Source organism: Phaeoacremonium minimum, assembly GCF_000392275.1.
Source record: "Phaeoacremonium minimum UCRPA7 unplaced genomic scaffold PA7_03_scaffold_496, whole genome shotgun sequence".
In the NCBI taxonomy this organism is placed as follows: Eukaryota; Fungi; Ascomycota; class Sordariomycetes; order Togniniales; family Togniniaceae; genus Phaeoacremonium; species Phaeoacremonium minimum.
Genome location: NW_006921398.1, coordinates 628845 through 643693, shown reverse-complemented (window position 1 = coordinate 643693; position 14849 = coordinate 628845). Strand labels below are relative to the sequence as shown.

General features: G+C 51.8%; 2 protein-coding genes across 2 annotated transcripts; one reads left to right on the top strand and one right to left on the bottom strand.

The window, feature by feature from the left end:
* Nucleotides 1-1012: 1012 nt before the first annotated feature.
* Nucleotides 1013-4838, bottom strand: UCRPA7_6899 (putative topoisomerase 1-associated factor 1 protein; the record flags this gene model as incomplete). Its single annotated transcript, XM_007919434.1, has 3 exons — nt 1013-2238; nt 2292-4683; nt 4764-4838. 3 exons carry the CDS (start codon nt 4836-4838, stop codon nt 1013-1015), a joined length of 3693 nt encoding a protein of 1230 aa, XP_007917625.1.
* Nucleotides 4839-5285: 447 nt separating this feature from the next.
* Nucleotides 5286-6365, top strand: UCRPA7_6898 (putative 3-hydroxybutyryl- dehydrogenase protein; the record flags this gene model as incomplete). Its single annotated transcript, XM_007919433.1, has 3 exons — nt 5286-5405; nt 5461-5560; nt 5635-6365. The coding sequence occupies 3 exons, from the start codon at nt 5286-5288 to the stop codon at nt 6363-6365; spliced, it is 951 nt and encodes a 316-aa protein (XP_007917624.1).
* Nucleotides 6366-14849: the final 8484 nt, after the last annotated feature.

Here is a 14849-nt window from a genome sequence, read left to right as displayed (position 1 = left end):
ACGGGATCGAGATCGAGATAGAAGGAGTAGATCACGCTCGCGACCGACGTCTGCAAGACCGCCGTCTCATTTGGATAAGGACGAAATGGAGGCCTGGAAACAAGAGGAAGTCAAAAAGCGGGAGCGAGAAGCTAAGGCCTATCTCGCTGCTCAGCGGGAGGCTAGGGAGAAAGGCATGCCTGTCCCTGGCATAGATGACCGACCACGGGGTGACAGGTCTCCTGATGTCAAGCGACGACGTGAGCCAGACGAAATTGATCGGTACGTGCCCGCCGACAGGGACAGAGACCGGAGGAGTGATCGTCATCGCGTAGATCTTGACCGTGACCGTGATCGAGACCGAGATCGAGACCGCGATAGAGATAGAAATAGGGATAGGGAGGACCGACGCGACAGACGTCGAAGCCGTTCCCCAAGAAGCCGGAGTCGTGCCCGAGACAGGGACAGATCGAGAGACAAGGACAGGGACCGGGATCGCGATCGCGAGCGAGATCGAGACCGAGACCGTGATCGCGATCGTGATCGTGAGACTCGACGTCCAAGGAGGGACAGGAGCCTATCTTCCAGGCGGGATCGTCGAGACCGGAGCCGTAGTCGTCGGCGAGATTAGCAAGCCTGTCCGACAAGCGGCTCTGTGCAGAAGCCTAAAAGTCGAACAGTCGTGCCTGGATCAACAACAATGATCCCGTTGCATCCACCTCCACCGAAGCGGGTCAAAACCAGTCGTCGAGTTGACAAACGGGTGAAATAATGATAAGGGGTGCCATCTCTAAGATCATAAGTAGATTAGGACGCTTACGAAATTACTTTCATCTTGATACCCATTTCCAGAATTTCGATGGTCTGTCACAAGGCAAATGTACAATAAATCTTGTAGGATTGATGTTACCGATGCTTGATATACCTTATGTTCTACCTCTTGTCATTCATAACGTGATGCTACCTAGCCAAACACCTATTGTCAATATATGCCAGAACGCCAAGTTCGACTCCTTTTCCCGAACCAAAGAAATTACTCTTCATCGCTACTATCAAGTAGAAGCGCTGCCCTGGCTCTCGCTCTTGCCTTGACCGGCGCGGTGACTGGCATGTCTTCATCATCCATGTCTACGTCGACTGTAGTATTTATAGTCTTCTCACTAAGGGGTGAACGGGTGGCTGCAGTGACCGCCTTCTCCTGAGCAGCCCTCTTCGCAGCTGTAAGGGGTGGCTCAGACGACGGTGGCGTGCCGTCCGTGTCCATCTCATCATCCGATTGGGCTGCGTCTTTATCAGCATCCTCATCCTCTCCTCCACTAGACTGAGTAAACTCGGCGTCGTCTTCGTCGTCACTATCATCGTCCAAGAAGCCTGCCGTTGTTGTTTTCCGACGTTTGGCAGGAGCAGCTGAAGACTTGGGCGGAGATGAATGCTCAACATTATCATCTGCATCCTCATCGCTCGAGTCTTCAAGAAGCCCCGACTTTCTCTTTTTTTGTTTCGGCGCGGGTGAGTCCTGCGTCGAGTTGAAGAGGTCGTCGTCATCGCTCCCTAACAGAGCCGTAACCGACTTGTTCTTCTTCTTCCCTTTGCCCTTCTCCTTGGGCGCCACCTCCGTCGGTGCGCTGAGAAGGGCTTCCTTTACACGCTTCCGAATGGCCTCTTCCCGCTCGAAGAATTCGCGATCACGCTCGTCGTCCGTCTCGTCATCGCTGGCGTGAACGTACAGCTCAGACTTGATCTTGCGAGCCTTCTCCAGCTCTCTTTGGCGCCGCGCCCTTCTGCGCGCCTCGAGCTCCTCGTCATCTAGCGGCTCGGCGTCATCTCCGTCACTATCGGAGGCTTGCCCACGCCTTCTACGTGCCGCTTTCTTCAGCTTGGCGAGAGCATCTGCAGGCTTGCTTGACGGCGCCGCACTATTAGGTGGGAAGAGCATCTCGTCATCCAAGAACCCATCATCCGCATCGTCATTGTCATCATCATACTCAGCCTTCTTGCGAGGTGCCGTCTTTCGGCGCAGCTGCGCCGCGGCATCATAATTGCCTTCAAAAGTAGGCGGGCTGAACTCGGCCTTGTTGATGAAGTCAAGGGACTCCTTGAGTTGGCCTGCAGAGAGATTTGCAGGTATTACCCACACAGAGTCTAGCGACTCATCAATTGTCGAAGCCAGACGCTCGAAGCCAACGAGTTTCATGAGCAGACGGAGATATGAATTCTTGAACATGGCAGTGCGGCGAGCATTGTCATCGGGATGGATAGCTGTAATTACTGTTAGAATAGACTTGGGCATTTCCTTCAAGGGGGTAGCTTACTGTGAACGGGCATCTCCTTCGCTGGGGTATCTTCTGCTGGTTTCTCTGCGCCTTCCGCATCAACTCCAGCTTCGCCACCTTCCACGGATGGCATTGCCTTTTCCGCCGCCTCCCATGCTCGCCGTTCACTCTCAGCAGCGGCAAGCTGCTTCTTGACCCAATCAATGTGGTCGGACTCATTTCTGTCCAGTAGAGCGCCGACTGCGATGGCAATCTGCCGTTCAGGATCGACCACTTGACGGAATTCCAGTTCCGCAGCGGGCCTGGCATGTGAGGTAGTCAATGTCTGTTTTTCGTAGCCAAACTCGAGGTAGTGGGCGGTGCTGTTGATCTTGGAGAACAGCATCTCAATAATGAGTGCTGGTCGCTCCTCAATTTTTCGTACACATCTCCTAATGATCTGCTTCACCAATTCTTCCCACTCCTTGTACATTCCTGAGCTCTTCTCTAGTGGCTCGGGGCCCTTGATCATGTTATAAAGGAGGTGGATGATGTCTACCCGGAAAAGAATGACGCTCATTTCCTGCTTGAAAGCTACACGATAGAAAAACCTATGAGCTCGCTTCAGTTGAGATTCGTTGAGGTCCTTGTAGAACATGGTGAACTTGACAAATGTGTCAACACAACCCTGGGCGGCGAATCTGCTCGCGAAGCGCTTGAAGTCGAATTTGCGCTCCTGACTTGTTTTCTGCGCATTGGCTTCGTCATTTGCGGAATCATCATCCTCAGGGTTATCCTCATCGTTGTCAATCCCGGCGGCTTTGTCTGCCTTCTTCTTGCGTCTGGTGCGCTTTCGCGAGCGAACTTGTAGGTCCACATTCTGCTTGGAGTACGACTCTAGAATACGTAGATATGTGTGTTGCAGTTCAGTGCAGGCATCGAGGTACTCAAAGCCTTGATCCTTGTACTGCCGTACAATGTTGGCCACCGCGTCGTGGGTTGCTTCCTCATAGAACAGTCGGTTGAGAGTGTTCTCTGCGATTTCCTGATCCTCCTCATTCCCAGACTCGAACATCTCTTGCACCGTCAAGAGAATCTGCGTGAAGCAGCGCATTACGGCGATGAGTTCTGGCCAGTCATTTTGATTATGTGATCTGTACAAAGCAGACATAAGGGCGATGAACGTCTCCTGGTTCAGAACACCGGCGACCAAGTTGTATGTGCTCACGTCGTCTTGCGATGGAGCCTTTTGGCCTTTGTTGGACTTTTGCCTAACGCGCTCTGCCTCCAGGAACCAAGCCACAAGGTAGAAGAACTGTGCCCGGTGATAGCCCATGAGGTGCGGGGCGTCCCTCACAATGGTCTGGCGCACATGTTGAAATAAAGGATTGAAGCCGGAGTCGAGGAATTCCTCGACAAAGCCTCGAAGCTGGTCGTTTGCTCTGGCATTGAGAGATACGGGAGGACCAAGGTCCTTCGGCTCCATTCCTTCTTTCCTGGCCCGCCTTGGTGGCTTGAAGGTCTTAGACTGGTCCATCTTCCGCTCCCTACTCGCAGCATCTGCTAGAGCGTCTTGGCCGGAGAGAGAAGACATCTTGCCATCTCCCCTATCTACCCACAGCATCGTGCCAAATCGACTGTGCCTCGTCGGCGCCTTGCGGTTGTATGATCGTAGCATGGCAGCCTCCTTTTTCATCATGGCGTCCAGCTCGTTCGCTTTAGCCTTGTTGAGTTGCTGCTCGTTGAGGAAAAGTTTGTGGACGTCGACGCGCTTGACGAGGTGGAAAATGATTTCCATTACCACGACATCCTCCGTCCTGAAGTCCTCACCCATATTCGAGGCGATTGTCAAGACCGTCAGGAGGATGTCCTGATAGGAAAACGCATCAATGGTGGCAGACCGGGATATCTGAGACTCATCGCCGTCGTACTTGAGACCTGGCAGAGGGGTAATCATAGCAATATTGCGCAAGAAGTATAGCATGAGCCTGATGATTCCTTGGTCTCTCGGCGACCTGTCTCCAGCGGGGATAGCCATTGACGGCAATGCAACGCGCACAACAGAGCGTAGTATTTGTGCGCTGTCAAAGTTGATGATGTCCCGCTTATAGCCCAGCTGGGCCAGCTGTAGCACGGGCATGTGCCGGTGGTGGTTGACCGTCATCTCCTCCTTGTTCTTCTCGATGGGCCAGGTCAGCGGAGCCATGATCTCGAAGCACGCAAGGGCAATGCGAGCCTTGAAGCGATTATCCGTGGCATTTTCGGGCCATGTTGCCAAGATATGCAGCAGGTCACCGCCAACTAGATTCGCTTCGGCCAGACACCGGGCAACGTCCATGCGGTTCGTCTTCTCGTCGTAGAACCGGATCCATTTCTTGATGTCGCGTAGGACGTCGAGCGCGTCATCGCCGAGCCTGTACTGGCCATCATCATCGGCACTGAATCCACCGAGCTACATGCAAAGAGGAGTCAGTCAGTATTCAACGTGCAATTGTAAATATTCAAGCTATAGATAGCTTGGTAGAGACTTACGGCAGACACCAAGCTGTTGATATGCGCCCGAACCTCGGGATGCACCGTATCGGTGTTGTTATCAACAGCCTCCATGTTTTTGGTGAACAGTGCAATCGGGTCTGGATTGCCTCAATTCATGCTAAAAACAACAACACTTGCTCTCGAGATTTCGAGGTGTTGGCGAAGTGCGATGTGGACAGGGCCTGCCTTTGCTGGTGGGCGGGCCAGCTCCCTCAATGAGACGCGTCTTTCGCGTCCTCTCCAGGGGTCTGAGGCGCGACACTGGCGCCCGTCCATTAAAGTTAGGACCACCCGCCCGAGTGACGTACTGCTGCTAGCTTTGTGGTAGCAGAAGTGCAGTTAAGGTACGCCCAGGTATTACCCGCAGCACACTAACTCTCCGCAATGGCACCTCGCTCACGGCTATAGGCCCCACTACCACGCCGAGGTTAACCGAGCTTCCACTGGCTGTAGATGATCTCACCTCCGAATCCTCGGCTTCAACATCGCAACTTGTGCAATCTCCATATACAAGCAAAGATGCCATTCTCTATTCTTGGGAGACGGCAAGCCTCCAGGCTGGTGCTCCAACTGAGGCGGTACAGCTCGACCAATGCCACAGATGTCAAGAAGCTGGGTGTCATTGGCGCTGGCCAGATGGTGAGCCGAGCATGTGAAAAGCCTCTGGGGATGATCTGGCTAACACTCACAACAGGGTCTGGGAATAGCTCTTGTAGCGGCTCAGAAAGCTCAAGTGCCTGTCACACTGGTCGACACGTCTCAGGGAGCTCTTGACAAGGGCCTGGCCTTTGCAGGTAGGTCAATTGGCGGTTCGCCGTCCGCACTCACGGAGGGTGAAGTGGGCTACTTTGCTAACCCCTGGATGCAGAGAAGCTTCTCGCCAAAGATGTCTCCAAACAGCGCTTGACTCAAGAGCAGGCAGACAACGCCCGCTCATTGCTCTCTCCCAGCGTGTCCCTTGATGGCCTTTCAGACGTGGACTTTGTGATCGAGGCTGTCCCCGAGATCCCGAACCTCAAGTTTGACATTTTCTCCAAGCTGGCGCAAATCTGCCCGCCGCATGCAATCTTGGCCACTAACACGTCGTCAATCTCCATCACAAAGATAGCCGCCGCTACGACCAAGGACCCTCGGGATACAAGCGCAAGCTCGCGCGTTGTGTCAACCCACTTTATGAACCCAGTTCCGGTGCAGAAGGGCGTCGAGATCATCAGCGGCCTGCAGACCAGCCCGGAGACGCTCGAGAGAGCCGTTGCTTTCTGCAAGGCCATGGGAAAGATCCCCTCGGTTTCTGCAGACTCGCCGGGCTTCTTGGCGAATCGTATCCTGATGCCGTACATCAACGAGGCCGTTATATGCCTTGAGACTGGCGTTGGCGACCGAGACTCTATTGACGCTATCATGAAGAACGGCACCAATGTTCCCATGGGACCTCTGCAGTTGGCTGATTTTATCGGCCTGGACACGTGTTTGGCCATCATGAAGGTGCTGCATACCGAGACAGGTGACTCCAAGTATCGGCCTAGTGTACTCCTGGCCAAGATGGTTGATGCTGGGTGGCTTGGGAAGAAGAGCGGAAAGGGATTCTACGACTATTAGATGACGAATTGTCTCTGAGAACTCATAAAGGGCCACGTTGCTGCAGGAAACGAACATAGCGCATCAAGGAGAGTCATGAGGGCGAGATCCGGTTAGATTTTTGAAGCCCTATCGCGTTGAGAAACTATTTACCAGGTGTTTGACTTAGAGCAGATATCAAGTTCAACCTAGATTGAGAGGTTCATCATCTCAATACAGAAATTTGACGAGGACCATTAGATAGTAATTGGCGCTCAATTCGACTTCAAGATTATTGCTTCCAACATATCAAGATGACGCTGACCAGGTCGACTTCGAGGTGCGGTGGAGCTGCAAAGGATCTAAACCCTCAAAAGATATATTGTTGCTCAATATTTGATACGCTACGACTTGCTAATAGATGACTTTGCTTCACTATCCAATCAACACATTTCAACAATACTAGTTTCACCAATATTAGACTATCTGATAGCAATGTTAGACGGCGCTACTACTCAGGGAGCTCCATAAGAACTTGGAGTTGATCTCACGTGATGAATGTTCTTGAAGACCAGAGCAGACATTTATTGTTTTTTTTCATGGACTGACCAGGGTTCTCACCGTTGCAACCGAGTGAATGTCCCCAGACCCAAAAGTTACAAGGAGGACGGACTAATAGACGTCATGGCTAGCTTCATACTAGCTCGGACAGACGGGGAACACTTGAGCTTCAGAAGGGCAAGGCACTTCACTAAGCTCACCGGCCACGCCAGCGCCAACGCATCGACCAACTCAACTCGCGACGCGGCGGGGAAGAATCCTGCCTGATCATGGCATAAATCACGCGGAGACATCCCCATGGGGAAGCCGCGCCATCCTAAGAAATATCATCCTCCGATAACGTCGGGCTTGACCGGCCAAGCCGCCTTCCCCCTCCGCACTCCGCTCTCGCGACCTCAGGCTATTGCTCGCGCAAGCCGGAAGCTCGTCAGCTGGCCTAGCACGGATGTGCTTTGACGACAGCATCATCGACTCGTCACTGTCTAGGTCCACGGAGGAGGTTGGTGCTATCCCCCTGCTCATAGCTGCGTTTTGGAGCCGCGTAATTTGGGCTTCCATGCTTCTAGCGAAGAGTATCAGCAGGGAAGCTACATCGAACAAGCCGCAATACAGGGAAATAGACACGTCCGCCTCCTATTTGACACGAACTATTCATTAATCTTTCATTAAAGGAAGCTGTGTGGGCTTGCCAGCGAGTACGGGCGCCAGGTTCGCCAGTCCATCCATTCCTCGCGTCGAGAGCGCGTTCTTCCTGTGTAACGTATGAAACGTCCCGTTTCCCAGCCTCCGGAAACCTCTGTTATAGGGTATACCGGATGGAAGTTCACGATACATGTCTCTTGTCCCTCATAGCTGCCCAGTGGCAGCTAGCCAAGTTCGGGTGGGTCAAGCTTGTTCGCTGATCATATGGCAGCGGCTGGACCTTGACTAGTGCTGTCCAGGAACCGTCAGCTGATTGGAAAACAGTGAGGCAAAAGACTCTGCGGAACCTGGAAGGTCCATCAAACATGCCGAATCCGGCAGAAGAGAGCAATGTTCCTGCGCCATAGATCCATGCAGGACGGCATCTTCTCAGGAACACCTGTCGCTGACTGGCTCCCATCAGCCACATATGTGGCACAGGATAAGCTTGGAGCATTCAAATGACTTTGATACCGTGGAAAAGTAGCGAGACGTGTGGGCGAGAGTAATTTGGGCAGCTAGCTAGGTCGGTGCAAGGACTCACAATGGGGAAATCACAGACCGGAAGAGTATCATGGCTGAAGTCCGGAATGCCAAATCTCCCCTGTCCACAAATAGCAAGTCATGCCTTCCTTTAAGCTGGTGAGTCGGCTTATCGCTTTTATCCGCCGGGTGCGTGGGTCACAAGATGAGTCGGATGACCAAATGAGGATCCACGATCACCAAGAATAGAGCAATCGGCACAAATTCCAGCTTAGAATAGCTTCAAAACCCAGTCGGTCATGCACAAAGGTGCGAGAAACGCATGGCGCTCGAGCATTGCAATCGTCTCGGAGCTCTCTGTACTCAAGAATACCGCTCAAGGGAGTCCATTGTGCTTTCATAACTCAAAGGAAATGACGTATAGTAGTTTATCAAGCAGAGCAACGTGCAGCACAGCGTCGCCTCTTGACAAAGGACCGAAGCCAGAGACTCCCAGTATAACTCCGAAGAACCCGGTGAGTAGGTACGCAGCAAGCTCAAGTGATATAGCCGTTTTGGGTATGCAAGCGTTATGATTCGCATATGCATCTCTAGTGACTATCCCCTGGAACTTCGACTGTTAAACTGCGGGGGCGAACTTGATATCACGAAAGGGGGCTGATGCGCCGATGACCTTTCAAGAGAATGGATTCTCTGAATGACAAATCGTCAATGGGCATTCTCATCAGCCAAAGAACATTTTCGGGCTTAGTCCTAACAAGTAAAAAACACATTAACGCCTTGTCCAAGCGTGGAACATCCGTACTGTATCGAGTTACCAGTTAGATACATGAAGAGTATCTTATTCATGCGTGGAGGAACAGTCAAACTCTCTTGCATTCCCCCTAGCAACAGTCTTCGAGGCACTATGTCGCGGAGTAGCCGCTTGGCCATGACTGAAGGCATCTCCACTGGGAGTTGCAGCAAAGATCCGACTGGCCCGGTTTACTTTGACGGGTGCAACACACTTGGCAAACACCTGCCGATGATCCATATGACACAGTCACCTCACTGCATGCTTGAGAACATGTCTGCCCCAGAGTGGACGGTGAACTGAGGTGATAATGCAGAGCATCATGGATCACTGCCGATGGTAGGAACCGGGTCCGAGGCGCCTACCCAAATCATAGGTCGCCAGAGACGCGCTCATGATGATCCTCCTCTGCCATATAGGTCCCAATTGATAAACTGTCTGGTAGAGACACCAAGGGCATCGAAGGACTGCCTACATGACATCTCTGTTCCATGACCGTTATAACAATAATATCCTTGCTGGCGAATCGAATGACAGTGCTGCCCTCTCCTTTTGGTCTGACCTACCGTCACCTGGGCGGCTTGATATTAATATGATGCCTGGCGTTGAACCTGTCGGCCTGAGCTGGGCGAACGAGTCCAATTACCAGCCTCGGGAAGATTGTTTCTTGTCCCGCTCGCAGAGATATATTGAACGATCGTACAAATGAAGGAGAATGGCCGTGTCATTTAGCCGCGTGATGCATATACTTAAGTTCCACGTGAATGTCAACAATGCAGGTCCGCACCCGGTGGCCCTCGATCTCATAGCAGTTCGTCGTGGAGTGAGAGGAGGCGGTTGTTACTGTCAAGGTATGCAGGACGCTGCGAGGCAACATGCACCGAGATGAGATGCCGTGTTCGGGACATCTGCACGTTCTGGTTGGTCTCTGCTAACGATGTATAGGCACTCCTCCAATACCATTGATTCACGGTACTCGCCTTGGTCTCTGATGACGGCTGGGTAGTGTAGAAGTTGCAACCAGGACCACTAGTTTGGCTGGAACGTGGATTGGCCGTAACAATGCTCGCTCATGTGGTGTATTCCGATTCGTTTGCGTGCATACAGAGGAGTAGACCTGCAGGGGCAATCTAGGAATTGGTTGGTGGACACTGGCCACATCCTTCCATTGCCGATTGCCCGCATCATGCCGCGAAGAAGATGACAAAGTCTTGGGAGAAACCGCAGTTAAGATTCATGTACTAGAGCACACTCTTCAGGCTGGTGGAATCTGCCCAAACAAAAGACCTTCAAGGAAACCCAACCAAGCATTGACATAAGTATGGCGAGTGGATGACAACAGGCTGAAGAAGCCTATGGCCAGTGCTCCGATAATAAACAAGTGCTCCAAGGAAAACGTGTCTAGTTAGACCAAGTCTATTGCGATGTCGGTTAGCTATTACCGAGTGATTAGTCAAAGCATGCCTAGGGAAACATGTTCCTTGCGGTACTGGCTGGTGTCTGTAAAGCATGGCTTGAAAGTAGAAGAGCTCTCCAACAGCGTACTTACGCCTACTGGATGGTCGCCCGATTTTTTCGAATTCCGACCTTGAGACCCGGAACACTGGAGTCAAGATTAATGGTGAATATGATCCCTTGCTCTGACCTTTCCTCCGGGCTCACAAAGAACAGTCGGATGTCCTTGGGTTTGCGTTGATTGGGCGGGTCAGTGCGGGCTGGTGCGTCTTCAATCTATAAGCCATGAAGGACATGCAGGACTCCAGGCTTGTGAAAACGCTCGTTCGCCAGTCGAGCCCCCTCTCCAGGAGGGCGACGAGACGGGAAGAGACTGTCACAAGCCGCGCCGCATGTTATCTTTGGAGCATCCGGGGCCTCCACAGGCCCTTCAAAGGCCCGACAGTCGTGAAGCCGCTATGGGTCTTGGCAGTGATGTTGCTGACGACGCCGTCAATTGTTAACGGTGATGCTAAGGCAAAGAAGAGAAGAGCAAGCCGTGTGCCGCCTGGCCAATTGATAGGCCTTTGCCCGAATTAGGCCCGACCTTGTCTTGTCGCAGTGCTTCGGGTGTAATTGCGGGCAGGAAGGTGGAGGAGGATCATGATAGAGAATAGGAACATGAGACGAGGTCAGTGAACGAAGAAAAAGCTGTGTTAGGCAAAGGGAGGGATTCCTAGGTGGGAAAGTCGAAAGTCGGAAGCCGCGACCTAAGACATGCCGTACCTTCCTTACCAAACACTCTCCGTCTCAGGTGCCGTCAGCCTTACCACTGCCGTACCTTGCCATTGGCATTCTCCAATTGCGTCGTCGTCGACATCAACTTTTCTGAGCCAGTCCGGCATAATAACGACGAATTATTAAATTACAGCGATACCATGCTCGTTCTGTGCCTGGCTAGCGCGTATCAAGTGCAACTCTGCACCGAGGTATTACTTAAAGTAGAAAGTTAGAATGCTACAGTATTCTACAGGGCAGGCAAACCTAGGTAGGCCTTGGTAACTTGTGTGGTAACAGTGGGGTTGGGTGTAAATGAGTGTATGTGCATCGAGAGAAAGCACGTACTGCGCGAGGTCCATCACCAGCCCAGCGATTTGGTGTGACACTTCCCTGCTATTGCAATCATGTATGAATATCGGTAGGTGCGTAGCATGTACGTTTGAATGTCGGACTTGAGGGGACTTTTGAAAGACAGCAGCCTTGCACGGATTGGGTAATAGAGCATTCCAGTGCAGCATCTTGAGGATATTATTAGGTCGCATCTTGCGTCCCGTATGTAGGTGGATAGCTGTTGCTATTCTCATCGCCCCGGCGCCTAAGACTCCAAAGATAGCATTGATTGCAAAGAGTGAGTTCAGAGACCCCATGCTCCGTTACGGAACGTATTTTGAACGACATAAATGACGAAGATAGCACAAGAGACGAGGAGGTACATCATCTTGATTATCATTCGATTCGTAAACTGAAGCACTGATCAACATAGTAGCGCCTCTATAGATCGTCTGCACGAGCCCACTATCACGGATAAAGCGCCCTGGGATATCTGAATTCCAGAAAGCAAAGGAGCCCAGGATCGCACGATCGTTGGTCGTATCTGTCTGAGCGGCCAACCGTCAGTTTCGCCATAAAAGCGCACAGAGGATCGAAGCGATTCGCACCAGCGGCGGGAAGACAAGGATGGGTTGCTCCCCGCCCCGGCGATCCATGGGAAATTGCCCAAGGTGCAAATCCGACGCTCTGGACGGCCGGACCCGAATGGGCTTGAGAAAGAAACCATCACGAAGAGCGTGAGCCACAGCAGATGTCGCTAAGCTCAAACCCCTGCTCGCCCCGCCGTGCTTCAGCTGCTTCTCGCCATCAATCCTTGCATCAGATCTCGCCATGGTCAAGCCACGCTTTCAGGAACCCGCTGGCGGCTGCCCTGCAATTTGGCATCTTTTATTTTCTCCGCATGACCCCTTTTCTACACGTGTACTGTAATACTGCCGTGCAAGTTTGGATCTGACGGCTGCTTTCCACCTCCCAACACGTAAAGACGAGCCGAAGCACAGATTGTATTGCCATGCATACCATAACTCATTCCGGTCCGAGCAATGGCCGATATGAAGTGGCAAGTGATTGGGAACTGGGAAGGGAGGAAATGAGCCGCCGAAGCAAGTCCAGCCGAGCGCTTCGAACCAGATGTAACATTCGGGCCTTGCTGCAACCCGTCGTGACATCGTTAGAACTTCGGCCATACTCATACAGTCTCGGCTGTTCAAAAGTTCCGTGTCCCAGATCACTACCGTACCGTGGGCCAGATGCTGTCCTGTCTTGCCTAACTGCTATTTCTAGCAGCCACATGTAGGACACATTGACCGCATACGTACGTACGTTACCTTCTGGCGAGAGTCAGTGAGATGGAACAGCAGGATGACACAGTGCGACTCCGTCTGCTTGTTCCCCGTCCAGGCGCTTTCAAACGAAGATGCACAGCAGGGTAGCCCATGACTCTGTAAGCCGAGAACCTTACCGAGGAAAATCAAATTCTGCCTTTAAGCCAGCATTTTCGGCGGGCGTGTTGGACACAGTGGTGAACAAGCGCGGTCATTGTGGGGAACGGAGCCAGTGCTCGTCGAGAAGAACCTCAGACATGCCGTGGTCCTTAATCTGAAATGTACCTAGGTAGCGTGTGAGGTGTGCGCCTAGTACTATCTTGCATCACTCGTATCGCGATTGCTACACACACTCAGAAAAGTCGCGAGGGTACCCAAAATACCAAGAACAGTCAGAAATTTCTTCATGAAACCCAGGATCAGTGATTGTTAGCATCCAAGTAAGAATCAGTCTGACTGTCGACTCGTCCCTCCTGCAGGAACGGAAATTGAAGATGGTCGACGCTGAGTGATCAAACTCTCAAGGACAATATGAATCAAGGTTAGCCTGTCCAAAAGCCAGTTGTGCTGTGAATTGGGTTCCATATTCGATTGAACCAACGGGATCATTGACCAGTTGGAGAGAAAGTCATCCAGTTTGCACTAAATTATGCTTAGTTTTAATATGAGCTGAGGCAACATTTGTTCTGTAGCTACTACCTCGAATCAAAGGATGGATGGAGATATACATTCCTGCTCAAAAGAAAGTTGCATGCAGGCATTTATTTGTAGGAAGTCATTCAAATTGTCCCAAAAAGTTCTTCAAGGCCTTGTCTTGGCAGAGTGGCAGCTAAAAGCCATTCCCGATCACACATGGCTACCCGCGTTCTCTCATCGCTTGGTTGCAGGGCTGACATCATGTCTACCACCTCACTAATCCAACAGCAGGAAAAGGAGATTCTCTTGCGTAGCCTCGTCAGGGTCGATAAGCGCAAAGATGGGACTTGGGGGTAGTCACAAACTGCCTGGGTACGAAAGAGATCAACATCGTGTTGTGATACGGAGGATTGAACCTGGCGTACAGAGGCGAGCAGTCCCGGGCCCGAGAAGGTTGAAGCTTTGTGCTTGGGTTCCTCAGAACCGGACCCAAATCCGACTTCCTTTGCCAAAGCCGCCTCGTAAGTTGACCAGCTCGGCGGCCATCCCAGGATTAGAGTGGTTTCCCTGTTGACCCAGTGCTTTGGAGTCGCTACGTCAAATAAATTGTCTTGTTCTTGGCGGCCCTTGAGCACAAATAAAGAATGTATTGAAATCCTATAGCGTAGCTATGCATTTGAGGTGTTTGATAGAGTCTGATCAGTGCACCCAGCATCTTGTGCTCATCAGTTGGCGGCGGACCCGGCAACTACACAGGGCTGCTTCCAAGGTAGACCCAACCTAGAAAGATTTCAGTAGGTAGTTTCCTTGACATGGCGGAGGCGCTGAACAGTAGATGTGCACAACTTGATAGTTGAGGAAGGTACGAAGCGAAGGTGTGGAAAACACCTGCATCTATTTATTTACATTACAGCAGCAGCGACTTGCAATCAAATCGGGAAGCTACGTACATATACTGTACGTGCAGCTATCTACCTTAGTGGTGTATACATCACGGCCAGAGCAGGTACCTGCCACCTCTCCCTACTCACCTACGCTGGTACGGTACAGCACACCTCAGCACTTGCAGTACATCTGAACCACGTTGAACATCGATCTCTAAACCTGGGTCTTTGTTGTCTACGCATCATACTATTCCCTTACAATCTATGACTACTTGAAGAGAGCAGTGCTTGAGGTGGAGATGGCGTCATGGGCGTGTCAGGGTATCCTCTCCTCCTGTTACAGCTGTCGTACACCTGCCTCTTCTATAAATGTAGAGCAGTTCAAGGAGAACGTCAGACGCAAAGCCAGGATTGTGGGGAAATCATGCGAAGGGAAGAGTCAAGCAGCTGTTTAGGGCCGATCTACTCAAGTCTCAAAATCATCAGGTCCGACAGGACAGCACACTGGAACATTGTCGATGATTTGCAATGTCAAGATCCAGGCTCGGAGCGTCCTCTAATCTGGCATTAGATGATACACGATCTGCGCTTGGAGACCCGGGAGCCCCATCGCGGGAAG